This window comes from Diabrotica virgifera, chromosome 3 (genome assembly GCF_917563875.1).
Source record: "Diabrotica virgifera virgifera chromosome 3, PGI_DIABVI_V3a".
Lineage (NCBI taxonomy): Eukaryota > Metazoa > Arthropoda > Insecta > Coleoptera > Chrysomelidae > Diabrotica > Diabrotica virgifera.
The window spans coordinates 229,322,337-229,346,419 of NC_065445.1; the positions used below are offsets into that span (position 1 = coordinate 229,322,337).

Consider the following 24,083-nt stretch of genomic DNA (forward strand, 5'->3'; position numbering starts at 1 on the left):
ATGGCGGTAGAGGCTCGTTTTTTTAATATTGTATTTAATTACAGAGTGATTTCCATATATTAATATATTTTTCAAATTGGGCTCTGTACCGCCATTCTTTATTATATTACGAATATGTGTGCGAAATATCTCAAAAAAATATTCAAAATTACAGCCGCAATCTTGGAACGCGTTTTGGCTACCTGTTGATCGCTACTGTTTCCTCTTAAGAAGTATTTTGTGATTGACACAGTCAAAGGCTTTAGATAGATCACAGAAAACTGCAGCAGCAACATAATCGTTATTTAAGTCTAAGTATAGTTTTTCCATAAATTCGAAGATGCCATCATAATATGTACTTTTTAATGACTGGAAACCGAATTGGCAGGAAGAAAGTAAATCGTGTTTTTGTAAGAAAGTCATCATTCGGATTTTGACCAATTTTTCTACAACCTTTGAAAGTGATGGTAACAAAGAGATAGGACGATAATTAGCAGGTAAATCGTGGTCACCACCTCTATATAAAGGAATAACCTTAGCACATTTTAAACAATCGCTAAAGTGACCTGTTGAAAAAGATGTGTTAATTGCCTCTGCTAAAATTTTCAGAACATTATCAGGGATAAAACTTTAGATGGGATATCATCCCAGCCTGCAGCCATAGGAGTTTTAATGCTTTGTATAATATTTTTAATTTCAGCCAAATTAGTGGGAAAAAAATAAAAAGAATTTGTAATGTTTACTCCATTTAAAAAATGCATTGGATTAGAAGAAGAATCAATTTTTCCAGCGAGTTCTGGACCTACTGAGCAGTAATATTCACTCAGCTCACTAGGGAGGCACATATGCTGCTCTCTCTATCCGAACCAGGACAAACCCCAGAGTACAGTTACGGATTGCAACGACGAATGAAATGGCAGGGATGCCCTAGCGGCAACTGCTAGCAAAAGACTAAGTTTTCAATCCAATAGCACATAAAATAATACCAAAAATATTACTCTACATCCCACCAGATTGAAAACAATGGGAACCTTCTCTGGTTACACCTCTGAGGTTTCTAAAATTTGCAAGCCATAAAGGATGTTGAGACTAAAGAAGATGAGGGAATTTTACAGTAAAATTTTCTCATCTTCTTTAGTGTCAGCATCCGCTATGGCTTGGCAAATATTAGAAGCCTCGGAGGTGTAACCAGAGAGGGTTCCCATTGTTTTCTATCTGGTGGGATGTAGAGTAATATTTTTGGTATTATTTTATGTGCTATTAGATTGACAACTTAGTCTTTTTTTTAAATTCTATTATTTTCAAAGACACCAATAAATATAAGAGCAGATAACTTCCACAAAATATATTTGAACAAAAGATCCTGAGAGGATTATTCAGTGGCATCTGTGAAAATGGTGTTTGGAGGAGGAGGTACAACAGATATAAGCATATATTTGGTGGCAAAGACTCTTATAAAAATAGGAAGACTAAGATGGGCAGGACATCTAGCAAGATCACAGCAGAGCAACCCTCCTAGAACAATCCTTATGTCCAACTTGTGGGAAGTAGAAATACGGGTAGGTCGAAACTCAGATTGCAGGATGGTGTAGATGAGTATGGTAGAAAAATAGGTGCAGCAAACTGGCAGCAGTTGGCAATAGATAGAACTGACTGGCGTAATAGACTTGTGAAGGTTGAGGCTCTTTTATAGGGCTGTAGCACCGTTGATGATGATGAACTTCCATAAAATATTTAGGAGCAAATGTCAATAGCCAGTGTAATCCAAAAAAGAAATCCTATCACGAATCAAACAAGAAAAACACTTATGAACATGAAAACATTTTTACAAAATCAGACCTTACTCTGGAGATCAGAATCTGAACAACCATTGTCTTTTTTCTGTCTTTCTGTATAGCTGTGAAAGTTGGAAAATGAACTCTGAAACACAAAAAAATATATGCCTTTGAGATGTATATACAGACAGATCCTGAGAATTCCATGGGTACAAAAAATTATACACAATGAGGTATTTTGGCCCATCAGTAAACAAAAAGAATTACTAAGAACAATCAAAGGAAGGAAAATAAAATACTTCTGTCATTTCGTCCCTGCATTTCCAACTATCAAATGTGAAAAGTGGTACTTTTCAGGAGAGCAAAATAACTCTTTTTTAGAGACTCCTAAATCAGCGCATTGACAAATGGGGAAATTTTTATATTTTTTGTATGTAATGTTTAATCCTTGTTAGATTGATAACAAATTTGAACTGCTTATGATTTTTTTCTTTCCAAAAAATCACATTCGTTACTTTGATTTTTGTATTAATCAAATATTTGTTACGGTCCGATGATTCAAAGTAGTGAATGTATAATAGTGACTAACTGTATAATCAAATAATGAACATCCATTAAAATGAAATCATAAACTGCCTCACAAGAATTTTTTGAAAGCGATACTGAATCAAAATTTGCACAAATTGTAAACACGTACATTTTATTCTTCTCAGCAGTTTAGCATTTTCGACAGTTTACAGATTATAAATGAATAATTGTTGAATAAATTACAAGACAAACTAACGAATGTGACACATTTGACATTTAGCGTTGTACAAATATACATTTAGTTATATTTCTGAAAAACAAAAGTATCTAATATAACCATTTTTGTCAGTTTGCAGTCAACCAAATGAAAAAATGTTCATATTCGATGGTTTAGACAACATATTTCCCGCGCTCATAATCAAGCTACAATAACGAGAATTCGCCACAAGATGTATCACGTATAATGCGAGGGCAAGGTATCGAATCTGAAAAACCCCATAGTTTTTTTTTTCACATTTGATAGTTGGAAATGGTGGGGACGATTTGTTGAGAGGTGAAAGATATACTTCATATCATGTATGTAAAGTACAGAGCAAAAGATCAGTAGGCAGAAATCTTTCTTGCAGCAGTTTCCAAAGCTACAATTGCCATTTGGATCGCCAACCTTCCAAAGGAGGCAGTTAAAGAATAAGTAGATGAAGAAGCAAAAAGTATTTGAAGCAAGCTCGACAGCTATTTTCTTATTTATGTTATCGTTTTTCCTAAGTTTAGAATTCTTTTACCTTAGGTACATTCTAGGTTGTATTTGATATTCGGCGATGTTTTGAGCCTCGCATATCCAACAAGACAGATCTACGGCTACTGTTTTTCCTTGTAATTCATACAATGGTTTTCGTTCACAATACGGTGTTAAAACTGTCCACAAATGTTTAATACCCATTTTATTTTTGTTAAATTAATCATATCCTTGCAGTCTTTGATTTGTGATTTGTTTACTAATTTAAAAATTTCGTTCCTTAGGAGGATGACATTGACAATCTCTATAAATGACAGAAGTGACAGTTGACTTTAAAATACACCAACTTAATAAATACAAAAATGTCTTAAAAACTATTTTATAAATTTTAAAGTCAACAGGCAGATATCGAGCACTGGATTCAATTAAATTCAGTGCTCGATATCTGCCTTTTGACTTTAAAATTCATTTATTCGAGCATTCAACCATTTCCTAATATTTTATAAATATTCATTATTAATTTAAATATAAGAAATATTAAACAAAATACATTACACACTTTTGGTATTTATTATTAAAATTTTATATTTAATTCTCTATTCCTATCATTTACGATAAATTCTACAGCCCCTCCTAATATTTTAAAAAAATATTGGTTGGCCTCACTGTAACATAAAGTTCGTGTGAAAAGTACCGAGTACGAGAAAGAGCAAAGAGCTGATAACCTATCGAATATGTATTAACAATTTTCTTTTATTATTTTAACTAGTTTATTAGGTTCTGTTCTATTCACTTCAGTATAATGAAGAATCAGCTGGTCTTTTTTCTTCACATAATTTTTATTACGACAGTTACCTCAAAGACACACTCTGTTAAAGATTTAAAAAACGTATTTAAAGATGAGCTCTGCATAGAAGGTAATATTTAAACTATATTTTAAATATTGGATAACATTCTTGCTTCTATTTTATTTTAAGGTAATATTAATAGTATATATTCCAAAAAGACGGACACTGTGGTTGTGAAGAGTACAAAAACTGAAGGTCTTCTCAACCTTACTTCTGTAGGAACAGTACAGGAGTCTGAAAAGCCAGTATTATCCAGACTGAATGAACTAGTTGGCTTCAATCAAATTGACTATTATTTCAAACTTGAAAATGAAGAGGTAACTAAAGCATTGTTCTTTTTGTTCATTGTATGGTTGTCTCTTTTGTTAGAAGTTAAAACTATAGTTCTCTCTCTTCAATCCTGCCCGCTCGGAAGGAGTGTAGTGATCGACGTGATGTCGTGTATTGTTCGTATCCAGAGATCTCTGTCTAGATGCATAGGTCTTTTGCATATTCCTATAATTTGATCGATCCATCTTGTTAGGGATCTTCCTCGTGATGTTCGGTCTTCCACCTTTCTCTGTATAATGAGTCTTTCCATGTTTTCTGTGTTTACTCTCATAACATGTCCAAAGTATTTTAATTGTTGGAGATGCACTTTACTGGATAGTCATTGGCTAACTTAATTAAAATTGAATTATTTGACCTACTGTCAGTCCAAGGAATTTGTACCATTTGTCTCCAACAGAACATTTCTGTGGGCTCTTTTCTTTCCGATTTTCTGTGGTATCTTTCTTTTTTCCGATTGTCTCAGGGTCCAGATTCACATCCGTAGGTCAGTATTGGGAATTTAAGCAGTTGATCAACCTTATCTTTAAAGCACTTGAAATTTGACAGTCCTTCCATGTTCTGGTCATTTTTGCTGTGGCAACTTTTACTAGATCACATCTACGTTGAATATCTTCCTATAGGGCTTTTCATTCACAGTCTTTTGTTTTGAGCTTTTGTCATGTGTCACATAATAATAATATATCTACGTCATATGTTATTGGTATATACCAATGATACAGACTAAAGACGTATGACGTAGATATATTAATATTATGTGACACATGACAGAAGCTCGAAACAAATGACAATCGATGAAAAGCCCTATAATGACCCTGTGTTTGTGATCAATGATCCCAGATATAAGTATGAGCTCACAACCTCAAACCAGTTAATTGTGGTTATAATGTGGATTATTGTAGTCTATCCACTATTACGATCTTTGTCTTTAATATGTTTAATTGCAGACCAAATATTTGATATAAGATCAATCAGCTCTGCTTGCCTATTTGCAAGAAGGGCTGTGTCATCTGCGAAAGGTTGCGTAAGTTGTTTATTTTATGACCATTTATTGAGATGGCCCTTTTCCCACTCTTCAAGTACTGTTCTTATAAATGTTCCCATATATATTGAATAATTGTGGAGATAGTATACATCCTTGTCTGACACCCCGTTCTGGATGAAAGTTGTTTGAAAGTGTGTCAAGCACTTTAATTGATCCAGTAGTTTGTTTGTACAGTTCAGTCAACAAATATATACTCTCCTAGAAGGGTACTGCCCTGTAACGTTTTAGCATAGGGTTTTGCGTTCCCACTGAGTAGGTGCCATGGAAGTGTATGGCTACAGAGGTTACGCGATCTCACCACCTCCTGCACTGTGGCTGCAGCATCACTCGTCAACAAGCCTGCTTTGAAGTGAAGAATAAATGGACGGCGTTATGCATAACTCGACCAAGCGCCATTTATTTAATATCGAGATAACAGCGGATTCTGGTGACACATAACTAAAACTATCTTGGAAAAAATCCCTGTTATTGTCACGTTAACGGTTACTAAGAAAAACAAAATTAAACAAGCGATATTAATCCACTTACCATTAAGCAACCATTAAGCAACCAAGAAACGAAAAACTTTGAAGCCATTTATCTCAAAACTATGTTTTGGCGCTTGGTCGAGTTATGCATAACGCCGTCCAAATGTAACCATCTGTTTCATATAAAAGCTTCGTCTAGGAGAGTATGTATACAGTGAGCACGTAAAGGTTGGAATAAATTCATTTTCTCGAAAATGGACGATTTTGGAAAAAAATCCCGAAATAGGTCAATTTTTATTTTTAAATTACGACTTTTTGGCATATATATCATACTAGTGACGTCACCCATCTCGGCGTGATGACGTCATCGATGATTTTTTTAAATGAGAATAGCGGTCGTGTGACAGCTCATTTGAAAGGTAATTCAATTATCTATTCAGTAATATAGACATTAACATAATTATTTATACAGGGTGTCGAAAAAAATTGTTTTTTGAATTAAATTTATTGACATAAAAAGAAGAATATGTGTAATTTATTTAATTCAAAATACATTTTACTGTTCTAAGAAAATAGAAAAAAATGTTTATTTAAAAAAATCACTGCTTTTCGCTTAAATTAAATGCTCAAATTGTCAAGAGGCAGGTGGGTGGCTGCTTTAATATTGAATTTGCAAAAAACAATATTTATTTCTCAAATAAACATTTTTTCCTGTTTTATGATAGCAGTAAAATGTATTTTGAATTAAATAAATTACACAGATTCTTCTTTTTATGCAAATAAATGTAATTCAAAAAATTTTTTTTGGACATCCTGTATAAATAATTATGTTAATGTTTATATTACAGAATAGAGAATAGAATTACCTTTTAAATGAGCTATAACACGACCCCTATTCTTATTTAAAAAGATCATTGATTACGTCATCACGCTGAAATGGGTGACGTCACTAGTATGATATATATGCCAAAAAGTCGTAATTTAAAAATAAAAATCGACCTGTTTCGGGATTTTTTCCCAAAATTGTCCATTCTCGAGAAAATGAATTTATTCCAACCTTTACGTGCTCTCTGTATATTCTTTGGTTCAGTTTTAAGCGAAATTAAATTCAAATTATTTATTCAAGTAGAAATCCTACTAACAATAAATGAATGCTATGCTGGAAAAACGTTGTAAACGCCAAATCACATTTTGTTGACAAATTGAAAAAAACACTTTATAATTGATTATTTTGAAAAAAAATATATTTATTTATTTATTTATTTATTATTTATTTACGGACCGAAGTCCATTAGTACATGATACAATTAAATTAAAATGTCACACAAATTAGAAAAATAAGATCTAGTAGGTACAAAGTTGGTAAATACATAACAAACAATAATAAAGAATAAAATTACTTGCTCTCATTTAACAATTGAGAGCTAGAACATTTTAAAATTGACAAATACAACTTATCCTAGAACAAAGATAATAACAGTAGTTGACAAATCAGTCTTGAAATTAGAACATTAAGTTAAGTATAAATGTAATTGTGTGGAAAACGCAGTAAAGTCGTTCACAAAGAAATCAATTCGCGGAGATAATGTGTTTGCTAATTTAATAGTTTTAGAGAGATAGGAACTTGAACCATAATTTGTGCGGTTAATGACCTCGTGGAAGGTGGTCACAGAACAGGTGGTTCTTGAAGGTACATGTAGACCAATTTTATTTAAAAGTGGGATACAGAATTTATGACCTTGAATTAAGTTATATAAGAAGCAAAGATCTTTATGTTGACGAGGACTCTGTAATGAGTCAAGTCGAATAATTTGCAGTAAAGACTCATAACTTTGACCAGTGAGATGCATCTTATAAGCATAATAACGTAAGAATTTACGCTGAACTTGTTCGATTTTATTAATATGACAGTTATATTGAGGTGACCAAACACATGATGCATAATCTAGGTAAATGTGGTCTAACCAAAGAACAATAAAGAAATTTTAAAGAACGACCAGTCGTAAAGTCATAGCTGCATCTTTTAACAAAGCCAAGCATCTTTGACTTAGAAACCATGCTATTAATGTGTAGGTTGAAATTCAAGTTAGTATCAAGAATAACACCCAGATCTATAACTGAGTCAACTAATTGTAACCTAGTGTCCCGTATAAAGTAAGAATTATTCTCAAAGTGTCTTAGTCGAGTAAAAGTTATAGCATGGCATTTGTTTGCGTTTAAGTCCATACCATTAAGTGAGCACCATTCCACAAGACCATTAAGATCTGATTGCAAATTGTAGTGATCCAAATCAGAGGTAATTATGTGAAATAATTTAAGGTCATCAGCAAATAGAAGAAATTGAGCAAAATTGAAGCTTTTATTTATGTCATTTATAAATAAATTAAAAAGGATAGGTCCTAAGTGGGAGTCTTGAGCATAATATGATAGACTATAGGATGCATAACATTAATATCAACAAAAATAACCTTAGGTTATACAAATCAAGCATTTATGAACTTATATGCTATATTTTAATAAAACAACGTGTTAAATCCTCATTGGTTAAAACGTTGTTGTGTGGAAGTAAGGCGGTTAAAACGTTGTTTTAGAAATAAAAAATGAAGTACACGTGAAATTAAGAAACGTTTTCCTCTCTATCAATTTGGGTAATCACTGAATTGAGACTAAGGGGAACTTTTTTTAACTATAGCATTTTAAATGTGCATGCCCCTACAGAGGAAACAGAACACGATGTCAAAGAAAAATTCTATAAAGACCTAGAAGCTGCATACCATTCATGCCCAAAGAATGACATCAAAATTATTTATGGTGATCTCAACGCAAAAATAGGAAAAGAGCCACAATACCTACCAACGATAGGTAAGCACAGCCTCCATGAAGTATCCAATGACAATGGCATCAGACTAATAAATCTAGCAACTTCCCTTAACATGGTCATTGCCAGCACATGCTTCCAGCGAAAAAATATTCATAAGGGAACGTGGAGATCTCCAGATGGGGTTACAGTAAACATGATCGATCATGTTATTATTGACTCTAGACATCACTCAGACGTAATAAACGTATGCAGGAGACGAGGGGCAAATGCAGACTCAGATCACTACCTAGTGGAAAGTAGAATAAGAGCCAGAATCTCAAACATTAAAAAAGAAAAGGGATCCAAAATTGAAAAATATGAAATAAAAAACTAAGCAGACAACAGCAAAAGGGCCATATACAAAGAATATATAAAAGGAAGGCTAGAAAACAGACAAAAGCACGAGGATATAAACAGAGAATGGGAAGCGTATAAAAACATCATACAAGACGCTGCCAAAGAGACATTGGGTCTACAAAAAAATGTCAAACCAACTGAAGGGAAGTGGTTCGATGAAGAGTGTCGTAACATAACAGAGAGAAAAAATAATGCATATCAACGACTACAACAACGACATAGAACAAGACAGGCAGAAGAGGAATATAGAATGCTAAGCAGGGAAGAGAAGAAAATACACCGCAGAAAGAAAGGAGAACATATAGAAAAAGAACTCCAAGAAATTGAAGAATTAAATAAACCAACAGAAACCAGAAAATTCTACCAAAAACTTAACAAAAGCAGAAAATAATTTAAACCAAGAACAATGATGTGCAGAGACAAAGAAGGAGATATAGTAACTCAACAGAGTGAAATACTGCAAAGATGGACTGAATTCTTCAAAGAGAAGTTTGAACAAAACGGAGATCCACTATACTATGAAATTATACTGGATCAAACGGATACCAGAGAAACAACCCCCCTTCAGTAGCTGAAATGCAAGAAGCAGTTACCAGACTGAAAAACAACAAGTCACCTGGATTGGACAACATTAGTGCAGAATTATTAAAAGAAGGCAGAGACTCCCTATTGAATGCGATACACAAACTTATAGTGAACATATGGAATAATAAACAACTGCCACAAGACTGGAATACCGGAGTAATCATTCCACTACATAAAAGGGAGATCAGCTTCAATGTAACAACTACCGGGCAATAACGTTACTGACTGTGGTATATAAAATACTGTCAAATATTGTGTATGAGCGATTGAGACCATATGCGGAACAAATAGTTGGGGGATATCAATGTGGTTTCTGCAGGCAGAAGTCCACAATAGATCAGATCTTCGTTTTGAGACAAATCTTGGAACAGACTAGTGAATTTAATATAGAAGCACATCATCTCTTCATTGACTTTGAGAGTGCCTATGATAGTATCCATCGAGAATTTCTGATCAACGCCCTGAAAGAGTTTAATATTCCAACTCATCTCATTGATATAGTAAAAGAAACACTTAAAGTACAAAGCAGGGTTCGAATTCAAAACGCACTAACAGATACAATCCATGTTAGAACGGGCCTACGACAGGGAGATGCCCTATCCTGTATTCTATTCAACATCACATTAGAGAAAATAATTAGAGAGTCAAAAGTCAACACCAGAGGAACAATAATAACAAAAAGTGTACAAATATTGGCATTTGCAGATGATGTTGATATCATAGCTAGAAGCAAAAGAGAAATGATAGAAGCATTTAATGCTATAGAAAGAGCGGCACAAAACAGTGGCCTAAATATTAATGAAATAAAAACCAAACAGGTACATGAAGGCCAGCAAATCGACAGGCCAAAGAAACCTACAGAATCTGACAATAGGAGACTATAACATCGAAAGCGTAAAAGATTTTACATATCTAGGTTCACTAGTTACCGCAGATAACAATGTCAGCGAAGAAGTTAAGAGAAGAATACATATTGCTAATAAAACATATAATGGACTCATTAAACATCTAAGATCTAACAACATCACGAGAAAAACCAAATGCAAAATATACAAAACCCTGATAAAACCGGTCCTTATATATGGATCAGAGACATGGACACTGACGAAAAGCGATGAGAACTTATTCGGTACGTTTGAACGAAAAATCCTTAGACACATATATAAGGGGGTGAAAGAAAATTACGTATGGCGCAGAAGATATAATTTTGAACTGTACGCATCATACAACGAACCCGACGTCATAACATCCATAAAGATCGGACGCCTGCGCTGGATGGGCCATGTTGAACGAATGTTGGAGACCGAAACACCAAAACACATAATGAAGCAAACACCAGTAGGGAGAAGGTCAAAGGGAAGACCCAAACTTAGATATATGGAACAAGTGGAACAAGATCTGAAAACACTTGAGATTACCCACTGGAAGAACAAAGCAAGGAACAGAACAGAATGGCGGAAAATCCTAGAACAAGCCAGGACCCAAAAAGGGTTGTCGAGCTACTGATGATGATGATATTACTGAATTGGTTATACTAACATCCATTTTAGCTCGAAATGACAAATTACACGATTGAAAACGTTGATTTACAAAACACATTCAGAAAATTTGACGCGAAAGATGACCCACTTTAACACATACAACGTTGTTACACCGAAAGTTGAAAATTGACTAATTTTCAAATTACCAAAATAGGCAAGTTAAGTCTCATAATATTCCCTACAGTCAGCAGCAGTACATTATTTTGCACATTTAGAACGTTGTTCCATTGAAAACTCACATATGAAAGTATTGGCGGTTACAACGTTGTTCCAGCATAGCATTCAAATATAAAAATTTGCTTAATTAAATGTAATATACAATATATAATACATGCAATATACAACACATACAGACTTTTTAAAAATGATTTTTTAACCAGGTAAAATATATGTTTTTAGTAATTTTTTAAAAGTTGGAGCTGTCACTGCATTCTTAACACTGTGGGGAAGGTGGTTAAATTGATTCATACATTGTAAAACAAGGATGTCATTGTACTATGTTTATTAGTTTTTTGAATGTCAAAATCTTCAATATTTCTCGTGGTATATGATTGACCCCTCAATGTAACATATTCATTAAAATATGCAACATTCCATTTTTTTATTTAAAAATTAAAACCATAGTAAGGTAGTAAAGCCTTTGTCGAACTGTTGTTGTTTATTTGGGTTTATATGACTGCGAACACTAAATCCATTCGCCAATTTTACTATTTTTTATTTTATTAGTCATTTTTTCGTATCTTATCGTAAAACTAATACTAATATTAATCTCTAATAAACAATTCTACTAATAAATAATTATTTTTGTATTTTTTTTAATAATTTTTTATATTATATTTTTTTTATTTATTTTTTTATAAATGATGTTCTCAGAGTTCCACAGTAAAAACTGCAACATTCTTCTTTTCTTCTTTAGCCCTCTACTTCATTCGAAAGCTTTTTACTATGGACTAAACACCAAGTTCGTCATTCATTTTTTTTATTATATATTTTTTTTATTATATATTTTTTTCTATTATTTTTTTTATATTTTTTTTATATATATTTTTGTATTTTTTTTTCTTTTTTTTATTTATGTTTTTTTTTCTTTTTTCTTTTAATATATAACAATTTACAAGAAATACTTAAACTATATGAACTGAAAATATATATTGTCGAACTGAAAACCAACCTAAAGTAGAATACATAATCTCAATTGGTGTGTAGCGATTGCATCGAAGAATTGTTCTCATACCTCTGTTATAACAAAATTTGCAATTATTGAATTGCTCCTTTATCACCTAGATATAAAACACTTGAACAGTAGTCAAAATGGGGCTGAATTATACTTCTAAATACAGTGATCCTTGAAAATAATGATACATCTTTGCTAATTCTATTCAAGAAAAATAATTTTTTAGATATTTTCTTGCAAATATATTGAAAATGAGGTTTCAGAGAGAGTGTGTTATCCAGTATAAATCTAAGATATTTAATTTCATTTACCCATTCAATGCATTCATTATTCATTATTAACTGTTAGTTTCAAAGTTTCCATACTTATTATTAACTGTTTAGATGGGCAATAAGCCACAATTAAATTGAAAAAATTATTTTATTACCGTTTCGACGCCCAAATCGGGTGTCGTCAACGTGTCGACGTTAATAAAATTATCTTTTCAATTTTATTGTGGCTTATTTCCCATCTAAATAGTTAATCATAAAAATGCCACAAGGAAATAGCTTCAGAACATACTTATATTGTTTAATTTATACCGACTAGAGACTATCATTGACTTTGTTTTACTCGCATTAAGTTTTAACTTGTTAGCACCCAAAAATATTTCAATTCTTTTTAACAACCACTGCATCCTTCTAACAACCTCAACAATATCAACACCACTGCATACAATTAATGTGTCATCTGCAAAAAGACTAATAAATTCCAGACCTCAACATAATTTACACCATTGATGAAAATAATAAATAATAATGCTCCAAGTACACTGCCTTGTGGTACACCAAAATAATTAGGTACCTAGTTCTGTTATTTTATTAATTTTTACCATATTCTCCGGCTAACCCGGATTTTCGATAACCCGGATCGGTCGGGTTTCCGATTAATCCGACTTATGGAGGTTGCACTGTACTTCTGATTTAATTTGAGTTTTTGGGACAGGTGTAATGGAGCTAATTTTTAAGTTTTTAGGAAAGCTTCCACTCTTTAATGAAAAATTAACAAAATTAAGAACAGCATAGCCAGTTGCCTCAAAAGTTTTTTTTAAAAATTGTGAATTGAGTACATTATCTAAATTTTTGCAGTTTTTTAAAGAAAATATTATTTGTTTTAGTTCACATATTGTTAAGGTCTGAAATTCACTCATGTAACATTCAACTGCAGGTAAACTATTATCAGACCAGGTGTTGTGGTACACCTACTTCTTTTAGTATTCACCATTAGTTTCTCCACTTGACACTGTCGAACGCTTTACGATAATCTATGTATACAGTCCGTCTAATATACTTACCGTTAGACGTCATTATCTACGTCTGAGATCTAAGTTGACATAGTTGCCAAAGTATAAAAAAATCCTAAATCCATTTTAAATCAAATAGATCACACAATTATTGCAAGCGTAGATTATACAACAAACAAATTAATATTCAATGTAAATAAATAAAAACTTTACAAATAGTAAACAAGAATTAAGTTATAATATTACGTTAATCATCTCCCCCAATACATCAATCACCGGTTAAAGAAAATAATAAAAACAATAAATATAATAAAACAAATACTTACAGCAAAGAATAAAAACAAATAAGAAGTGTCATCACCGCAACTGTTAAATAAATGTTACCAATTTATGCCAAAATGTCACCTTTGTTCGATTGAAGTTATTGTGTAATCCGAACAAGTGTGCTTTATAAAAACGCTTTATAATCCATTTATACAAATTAAATGAAACATATTATTGTGTATTTCTTTAAGTTAACATTAATAGAAATCTTCAAATATTATTTCTACGCGTATATAATAAAATATGTCTAGTGGCTGTAATTCCAGTGTACTCGGCAAAATGATTCTAAAAAAGAACACACCTACCGCCTAAATATTTCGTGTTGGTATCATATTATGACGTCACGGGCTATGACGCAGATGACGTGCAACGGTAAGTATATTAGACGGAGTATAGTGGAATATTAAATTCCCCAAATTTTTCGATTATCTGTCTTATATTCAACAGTTGTTCTCGAATGCCTCTACCTTTGGTCAATCCAGTTTGCTTTTGAGGAATTTCTCTTTGAAGGAATGTTTTCAGCCACTCATTCATTACATGCAGCATATGCTGAAATGTGATAGAAAGAGAAATAGTTCTATAATTCTCGCATTTATAGAAGCTGCCTTTTTTATGTGTTGTCGTTATTGTAGATTTTGTCCAGTCTCCAGGCCATTGTTTGGAATGCCATATTTGGTTACAGAGTAGATGAAGTAATTTTATGCCGGTTTCTTCTGTGGCTTTGAGCATTTCTGCTGTTATCATATCTGGGCCTGGTACTTTATTATATTTTAGCTTACTGATCACCAGTCTTACTTCATATTCACATATATCAGGTTCTTTTTCCATCTCGTCAAGGATTTGGTTAACAAGTTCTTGGCATTGATCACCTTTATATAAGTCTCTGCAATACGATCTCCATGTCTCTGCTATATCTTCTCTGCTTGTTCTCAGAGTTCCAGTGTTGTCTTCAATTGCCCAAGTTCTGGCTTTTTAAGTCTCTTGATAGGTAGCATATTTTTCTAAATAGATCTCTCAGCTGATTATTCTGATCATTATGGTTAATACCTATCTATTTTATGTTCATAGGGTCCTCCACATAATAGGTTGTTTACAGTAGAACTAACCTTAGGCAAAGAAAAATATATAGGAAAAGGAAAAAGTCTTAAAAAAGCCAAACAAGAGGCTGCCACAAAAGCTTTAGAAAAAACTGAATATGATTTTCCCGAAATAAAAAACAATAGCCCTGAGGATATAGAGGAACTCACTCCCACTGTTCTTCTAAATAATATAGCCTCTAAATTGGGTGTTGGAGTTACATATTATCTTCTAGATAAAAATAAAGAGGTAATAATTATTATCTATATTATTATTACAATTATTACATTAACTTGTTCTACTATGAACGGTAGCTCAAAAATTTGTTTAACCTACAAATTATGTTTGTTAAATTGTCTGCTAGTGCCTATAATTGTTATATTTCAGGAAATACTCCATTCCAACATCATTATGACTGACAAAAAGAAATCATATTTGCAAAGACTGAATGCGTCTATTTACAATGACAAAAAATTAAGAAAAAAGAAAGAGATAGAGTCAACCAAGGGTCCATTTAGGCTGAAATTGAAATTTGCTGATTATACATTCTTTACAACTTCACATTCAATACAGGGAGGAAGACATGAAGTTGCTGTACAGGCTCTGGAATACTTGGTTAAAAACAAAGACAGTCTAGATATCGCTTGTTTGCAGGAAGGTAATTATATTTAATTTATTATTAACTCTTAATATGAATACAATGATATAAATACACACACCCAAACTTATATGGAATCACCATGTATTTCAAAGTAATATTTATTTCTTTTGAAAAAACTTGTTATTGTTGCGAAGAATAAAGGTTTTTTTAAAAATAAGTAAATATATAAGACAATCGGATAGTACAGCTCGGTACGGTATAGGTTATTTGCTTGAGTTGCAAATTGAACGAAAATAAATAAACTAACTTTTGCGTCCAAAAACGAAAATATGCCTCATGTGGGGTTATAGACTTGTCTTTAAGTATCAACTTGTCTTTAAGTATCAATATACGCATAAGAATTCTTAGATGTTACGTCTTTAGTGTCCTCCTATACGGAGTTGAAAGCTGGAGCCTGACAGAAGATGCCATAAAACGGTTAGAGGCGTTTGAAATGTGGTGCTACCGACGTATGTTGAGGGTCTCATATATACACCACACAACTAATATAACTATTCTCCAGAGGCTAGGAAAAGACAAAGAAATAATTAACACCGTAAAGAACAGAAAATTGGCTTACTTCGGCCACATTATGCGTAATGAAAAATACCGACTGCTGCAGTTGATTCTACAAGGCAAGATTGAGGGCAGGAGAGGCCCTGGACGTAGACGTATATCCTGGCTGGCCAATCTTAGGAAGTGGACTGGTCTAACGTCAACTGATCTATTTCGAGCTGCCGTAAATAGAATAAGATGGGTCAATGTGGTCGCCAACATCTCTAGAAGATAGGCACTTTTAGAAGAAGGGGTTATAGAACTTACAACGAGGAAATATTATTGGTCTTGTGGAGAAAGTAATGTTCTCAGAGGGACGTAGCTGTAGAGCTAGGCGTAATACAGGGTGTTCTGTCCAAAACCTATGCTAGGTAACAGGAACTAGGAAAGCTCAAAAATAAAGAAAGGGAAAGTCGCCAAAAGTAATAACGGCTCTCCACGATCGTTTAATTGTCCAATCAGCTGGAAGACACCCAACCATTTCTTACCTGCAGCTCCAAAGGCAGCTTTTGGAAGCTACAGGTGTAACTGTTTCAGTTGAAACGATAAGAAGAAGAGTTCATACCAAGAAGTATACAGCAGGAGACAGTTATGGGTTCCCGAGTTATCCAGGCAGCACAAGATTGATCGCCTAAATTGGTGTCTTCACCACCAAAACTGGAACATTGGGAATTGACAAAATGTGCTATTTTCAAAAAAAGTCAGGATTTGTGTAAAATCAGATGACCCACGAAATCGTGTACTTAGAGGTCGAGGAAGACAAGCAAGAACGAAAACTGTCATATCTGTTCACAAATATACACGGGGAAGTGTAATGTTCTGGAGAGGAATTGTGATCCGTAAAAAACTCCTTTAATTTTCATCCAATCAACTTTAACTGCTCACAGGTATGTTGATAACCTGTAGTAAGGCTCTGGAGAGGTGCAACAGGAGAAAATTTAATTTTATTGCATGATAATGGACCTCTACATACCATTAGAGTGACTACAGACATCATTGAAGCAGAAGGTATCCCTTGTTTGGAGTGGCCTGTTTGCTCACCCGAGCTTAATCCTATAGAGTATTTGTGGGACATGCTTAAAAGAAAAATTAGAGCTCGGCGGGATAATCCACAAAACACCGCACGGCTAGTACAAGCTGCTCTTAAAGGATGGAGCAACCTACCACAACAAAATGTTGATAATTTAATTAGGAGCGTGCCCACGCAAACTGAAGCTTGCATAAGGACTAGAGGTGATAACACTGACTACCACAAAATACAAAAAAAATAAAAACAATTTAAACATTATTCTTTTTACATTGAAATTTTGTATGCCATTGACTGTAAAACAACTACTTTCAATTTGTATGTTAAATACTTTATTGTTATATTTAATTGTTATGTGTTTGTTACTTAATTGTTTTAAAATATATATTGTTTGACTTCGTGTGTTCGCTTTTTTAAATTCGCACGGAATAGTAAGAAATATCAGATGATTCCATATATAAGTTTGGGTGTGTGTAAGTAATAGAATACAATATTTATACTCCAGGGAAATAAGACAAAAACGTTCGGGACACTTGACCAGCCAGGTTGCAAATGGGTTTTTTGGGTACTACATATACATATAATATACCAAATACATTATAAATACAAAAATGCCCGTCACAGTTCAAACGAGAATTTTAGTTATTAACAAAATAAGGGTCAAAAATAGCAATTTTTCGTTTAAATCGCTACAGGTAAAAATACGGTAATTATTAATTTAATTTGGAGTATTCATCTTTTAGTAGATCAGCCAAGGTTTAAATGACAGTTTTTAAATCTTGGTTCGATCATTTGTTGCTTCGGAAATTGCAAAATAAGACTAAAAGCTTGAAAATGAAAAATTTGCTATAACTTTTGCGAAAATGAACTTAAGACTTTGATATTGCATGAAAAGTTTAGTCAAACAGCCTATATAATTTCGTCTTGAAATTTTTTGTGCATTATATTTAGTGTGACCAACTCCAATTCAGTTGAATCCGGGACAAGAATGAAAAACAATACCTGAAATCCGGGACTTTTCAATGAAAATAGGGCCATTTTTATTCAGAAGAAGATAATTAAAATACAGAAACGCAAAAAGTCTACCGTTTTAGTTTTCGTAGAACTATAATCATCAACATCATCATCATCAATGGCGTTATAACTTTTCGCGAGTCTTTGCCGCGTTTACTATTACCTTCCATGTTTTTCTATCCTGTGCCACTAATTCTCATTGTCTCACTCCCATTTTCTCCAGATCTTCTTTGACTGCATATCTCTACATTTTTTTAGGCCTTGCTACAGACCTTCTTCCATCTGGCCTTTCCCAGAGCACATTGTTTATAAGGCGATTGTCGTTACTGCGTATCACATACCCTGCCCATCTGAGATATATTCTGACTAGATTTTTCTTTCCGAATAGAGACTAATAACTCATTACTGTATCTGCGCCTCCATTCGTTTGCCACGCTGTATCTGCAAGGGCCATATACCATTCGAAGTATTTTACGTTTCCACACCAGCAATTTTTGTATCTCGTGAAAGAAGTTTTGACTTCATTAGATGTTGCATTGTAAAGAAAGATCTGGTTCATGCCAATATTCGTGTTTCAACTTCTCGTTCTATTTTGTTGTTATTTGTGATTGTTGCTCCTAGATTTTTAAATTCTTTAACCACTTTGAAGTTATGATCGTTTATAAAAATGTTTTGCCTTAATCGACGTCGTTCTTGTTTTGAGACGATCATGTTGTAGAGCTATAATGCCACGAAATAAAATGCATGCATTTTGGATGTGGTATTAGTATTACACTCTAGAAATTGTCGACTTTTTTTCGTCCCACCAATTCAATTTGATTGAATTCTTAGAAGAATAACGTATTCAAAATTTCAAAATAGAATTTTACCAAAATGTTGAAAATTCGGATGACCCGGAAGCCTTATCCGGGACGCCGGGACACGACTTCGTAATTCGGGCCATGTCCCGGATTTTTCGGGCTAGTTGGTCACACTAATTATATTATATTGGCTGTTTAACTAAACTTTTCATGCAATATCAAAGTCTTAAGTTCATTTTCGCAAAAGTTATGCAAATTTTTCATTTTCGAACTTTTAGTCTTATTTTGCAATTTCCGAAGCAACAAATGATCGAACCAAGATTCAAAAACTGCCATTTTAAACCTTTGCTGATCTACTAAAAGATGAATACTCCAAATAAAATTAATATACACTAAGCGTCAAAATTAACGCACCACCTTAAAAATGGGACATTTTTGAAGCCTCGTATTTTCTAAACCTGTTGTCCGATTTTAGTGATTTTTTAGTATGTTATAGCTTTATTCTTCTAGAATATCTATGTAATAATATTGTTGTTAAACAGGTAAGTGTCATTGTATACCGGGTGTAACAATGATAGTGTGTTTTTCCTCAAAGCTCGGAACACACTGTGGAATATTCTAGCGTATACAGGGTGTAACAAAAATACAGGTCATAAATTAAATCACATATTCTGGGACCAAAAATAGTTCGAATGAACCTAACTTACCTTTGTACTAATATGTACATAAAAAAAGTTACAGCCCTTTGAAGTTACAAAATGAAAATCGATGTTTTCGAATATATCGGAAACAATTAAAGATTTTTTATTAAAAATGGACATGGGGCATTCTTATGGCAGGAACATCTTAAAACAAAATTATAGTGAAATTTGTGCGCCCCATAAATATTTTAGGGGAATTTTGTTCCCTTAAACCCCCCAAAACTTTTATGTACGTTCCAATGAAATTATTATTGTGGTGCCATTAGTTAAACTCAATATTTCTAAAACTTTTTTGGCTCTTAGTATTTTTTCTATAAGACAGTTTTTATCGAGTTGCGGCTTCTTTTTTAATATGTTTACATACAAATTTTATGGGGATTTTGTTCCTTTAAACCCCCCAAATGTTTGTGTACGTTCCAATTAAACTATTACTGCGATACCTACTATTAGTTAAACACAGTGTTTTTAAAACTTTTTTGCCTCTTTGTATTTTCTGATAAGGCACCTTTTATCGAGATGTGGCTTCTTTTTTAATATGGTTCAAAATATACCTAAAAATGTAAATCATAAATAAATTTTCATATTATTACAAAGTCTCCATAATCGTACTTAACCATATTCGCGGTGTGCAAGTACTTGGAAGGGAAACGAGAAACGACCGTGCGCGAGTCGCGGAGAAATATTGCAACTATCTTAAATAATTCATATTGTCAATTGAAATTGTCAAATTGACGTATATTTCATACCTTCTGTCATTGAAGCAGAAAAATTATATATTGCTCCACAATATTGATATGATATGCAATTATTATATAAAGGTAAATTTAATTAATTGTATTTTGCTTGCAGTACTGCATTTTAATAACTAATTTTATTTACTACATACAATTGTTTACGTTTTAATAACATAACCTGAATCTTATGTTTTCTTCTTATTATTTTTTTGGACTATGGCCTTGACAATTATCCAGTAACCAGGACTAATATAATTGGCCAATATAATTAAAAGTGCGAATAAAAGTACAGAGCGTAGAAATAGGGGTCGCTTTGCCGAACTTGCATTGTCCCAATACAAATACGTGGTGGATTTGACAAATATTCAAAATATCTCAATAAAAACTCGACTTTTCGAAAAAGTACTAAGAGGCAAAAAAGTTTTTAAAATATTGTGTTTAACCAATGGTACTACAATAATAATTAAATTGGAACGTACAAAAAAGTTTGGGGGGAGGGTTAAAGGGAACAAAACCCCCATAAAATTTTTGTGGGATGTCTAAATTTCACTATAACCTTTTCTTAAGATACTACTGCCATAAGAATGCCACATGTCCATTTTTAATAAAATATCTCAAACAGTTTTCGATATATTGCAAAATATCGATTTTTATTTTGTAACTTCAAAGGGCTGTAACTTTTTTTATGTGCACATTTGTACTAAGGTAAGTTAGGTTCAATCGAACTATTTTCGGTCCCAGAATATGTGATTAAATTTATGACCTGTATTTTTGTTACACCCTGTATAAAATATTGAAATTAAAACTAAACTGTAGCCTTAGGGTTTCTTAACATTTTGCTTTTTGATTCATTCGCTTACGTTACGTAATAAAAAAGTTACGTACTTTAACAACTAGTAACATTCTTCATCAATCCAAGGTGTTTCTAAATAAGTGCGACAAACTTTAAGGTGTAATTCTGTATGAAAAATAATGACCGTTTGACTTATAAACATATGTCCGCAAATGCTTCGTTTCCGAGATACGGGATGTTGAATTTTTTCTTACAAACTGACCATTTATTTACTGCTCTAGAACCGGTTGAGATATGCAATTGAAATTTGGTAGGTTTTAAGAGGTAGTTATTGCGCATTTTTTGGCTACAATTAAGAATTTTATTTTCACCATTGGCGTGCATACGGGTCATATTACCCGGTCATAATCCCCGTATGTACGCCAATGGTAAATATAAAATTCTTAATTGTATGCCAAAAAGTGCGCAATAACCACCTCTTAAAACTTACCAAATTTCATTTGAATATCTCAACCGGTTTTAGAGCAGTAAATAAATCGTCAATTTGTAAGAAAAAATTCAACATCCCGTATCTCGGAAAGGAAGTATTTGCGGACAATGTTTATAAATCAAACGGCCATTATTTTTCATGCAGAATTACCCCTTAAAGTTTGTCGCACTTATTTAGAAACACCCTGGATTGATGAAGAACGTTACTAGTTGTTAAAGTACCTAACTTTTTTATTACGCAACGTAAGCGAATGAATCAAAAAGCAAAATGTTAAGAAACCCTAAGGCTACAGTTTAGTTTTAATTTCAATATTTTATATACGCTAGAATATTCCACAGAGTGTTTCGAGCTTTGAGGAAAAACACACTATCATTGTTACACCCGGTATACAATGACACTTACCTGTTTAACAACAATATTATTACATAGATATTCTTGAAGAATAAAGCTATAACATACTAAAAAATCACTAAAATCGGACAACAGGTTTAGAAAATACGAGGCTTCAAAAATGTCCCATTTTTAAGGTGGTGCGTTAATTTTGACGCTTAGTGTATAATTACCCTATTTTTACCTGTACCGATTTAAACGAAAAAATTGTCATTTTTGACCCTTATTTGTTGTTAACTAAAATTCTCGTTCGAACTGTGGCAGGCATTTTTGTATTTATAATGTATTATACAGGGTGTCTGCGTAACTTGGAACCTATGGGAAACTTTTTTAATATCAATTTTACGAAAAAAAAAAAATTATTCTTTATAAAGTGCTCTGCATAGTCTGAAACGTAAGATGCAATCATCAGATATCAAATTTTATCAACAGTATACGAGGCATGTAAAAAAATGTGAATTTCGCTCAAGAGTAAACTGCCTTTATATTTCACAATATCGAAAATTGTCATTGAGAAAAGTTGTTTGTAATTGAAAATTATGTTATAATCTGCATTTACACTCTTCTAAATAAAAAAAAAAAAAATGAAAATTTTCCTCATATCACGGACACCCAACATCATTTTTATTTATGATAGCTCCGTTATTATTAATTTTACGAAAAATAATTATTCTTAATAAAATGTTTTGCATAGTCTGACAACTAGATTAAATTATAAGATATTAAATGTCAATTTTATACGAGGTATGTCAAAAAATATGAATTTCGCTGAAGAGTAAAGTACTTTTATTTTTCACAATATTGAAATTTGTTATTATAAAAAGTTGTTCAGAATTAAAAACTATGTTTCAATATGCAATTGCATCCTTCTAGTTGAAATATTGTGAACTATAAAGGTATTTTACTCTTGAGCGAAATTCATATCTTTTGACATACCTCGTATAAACTTGAAATAAACTAATATCTTATGATTGCATCTTATCTTATGATAAAGAATAACTTTTTTCGCAAAATTAATAATAACGGAGTTATCTTAAATAAAAGTGATGTTAAGTATCCGTAATTTGAGGAAAATTTTCAATTTTTTTTTCAATTGGAAGAGTGTAAATGCATATTATAACATAATTTTTAATTACAAATCTCTTTTCTTAATACCAATTTTTGATATTGTGAAATATAAAGGCACTTTACTCTTGAGCGAAATTCATATTTTTGGACATACCTCGTATATTATTAATAAAATTTGATATCTGATGATTGCATCTTAGGTTTTAGACTAGGCAGAACACTTTATAAAGAAGAACTTTTTTTTCGTAAAATTGATATTAAAAAAGTTTCCCATATGGTTCCAAATTACGCAGACACACTGTATATAGTACCCAAAAAACCCATTTGCAACCTGTTTGATCAAGTGTCATGACAAAAACCTTATTTCTCTGGACTATTAATAAACCAGTATACATTGTCATTTCTTTTACTATACAGGGTGTCCAGAAACTCTACCGACAAACGAAGACATGAAATTCTTCAGATAATTTTAAGATAATTTAACCCAATTCACTTAGTCCGAAAATGCTTCCTAAGGGAGCTAGAGCTCTTTGAAGATGGTGTATTGTAATTAGTTTTTCTTAAATACCTCCAGAACGCTTCTATTTAGGAAAACAAAAATTGGTATGCGTATTTATCTTCAAGATATAAATCTAATCCATTCATTGCAAATTTCTAGTACCGATCATAGGCGTCCGTTTTGGGTAGGGCAACGGTTATTTTATCGCATAACTTTTTTATCTTTAACTTTTATGCATTTCTGATACTGGATTATTAAATTGAGAAGTATTTTAGTACTAAAAGGTACTCTTGTTTTAAATCGGTAGGACACACCGTTTCCTAGAAAAATCGATTTGAAAACTTTTCGCTTTTTGAATTAAAAAAAAAATTTCAAAAAAAAAAAACTGTTTAGAAAGACGAAAACTGGTACATTTATTTATATTCCAGAGATAAATCGATTTCATTAATTGCGAATTTCTAGTACTG

At 32.5% G+C, this 24,083-nt stretch overlaps 2 protein-coding genes across 2 annotated transcripts in view; one reads left to right on the plus strand and one right to left on the minus strand.

The window, feature by feature from the left end:
* Positions 1-3,326, minus strand: part of LOC126881577 (flap endonuclease GEN) — a 43,519-nt gene extending 40,193 nt beyond the window's left edge. The window contains exon 1 of the mRNA XM_050645920.1: positions 3,065-3,326. Within this exon, the coding sequence (XP_050501877.1) occupies positions 3,065-3,222 (158 nt within the window). The 5' untranslated portion in view covers positions 3,223-3,326. The remainder of the gene's footprint in view (positions 1-3,064) is intronic.
* A 315-nt stretch (positions 3,327-3,641) lies between these two features.
* The window catches only part of LOC126881579 (double-stranded RNA-binding protein Staufen homolog 2-like), a 43,646-nt gene continuing 23,204 nt past the window's right edge, over positions 3,642-24,083 (plus strand). The window contains exons 1-4 of the mRNA XM_050645924.1: positions 3,642-3,935; positions 3,996-4,183; positions 14,897-15,154; positions 15,293-15,563. Of these exons, the coding sequence (XP_050501881.1) occupies positions 3,821-3,935; positions 3,996-4,183; positions 14,897-15,154; positions 15,293-15,563 (832 nt within the window). The 5' untranslated portion in view covers positions 3,642-3,820. The remainder of the gene's footprint in view (positions 3,936-3,995; positions 4,184-14,896; positions 15,155-15,292; positions 15,564-24,083) is intronic.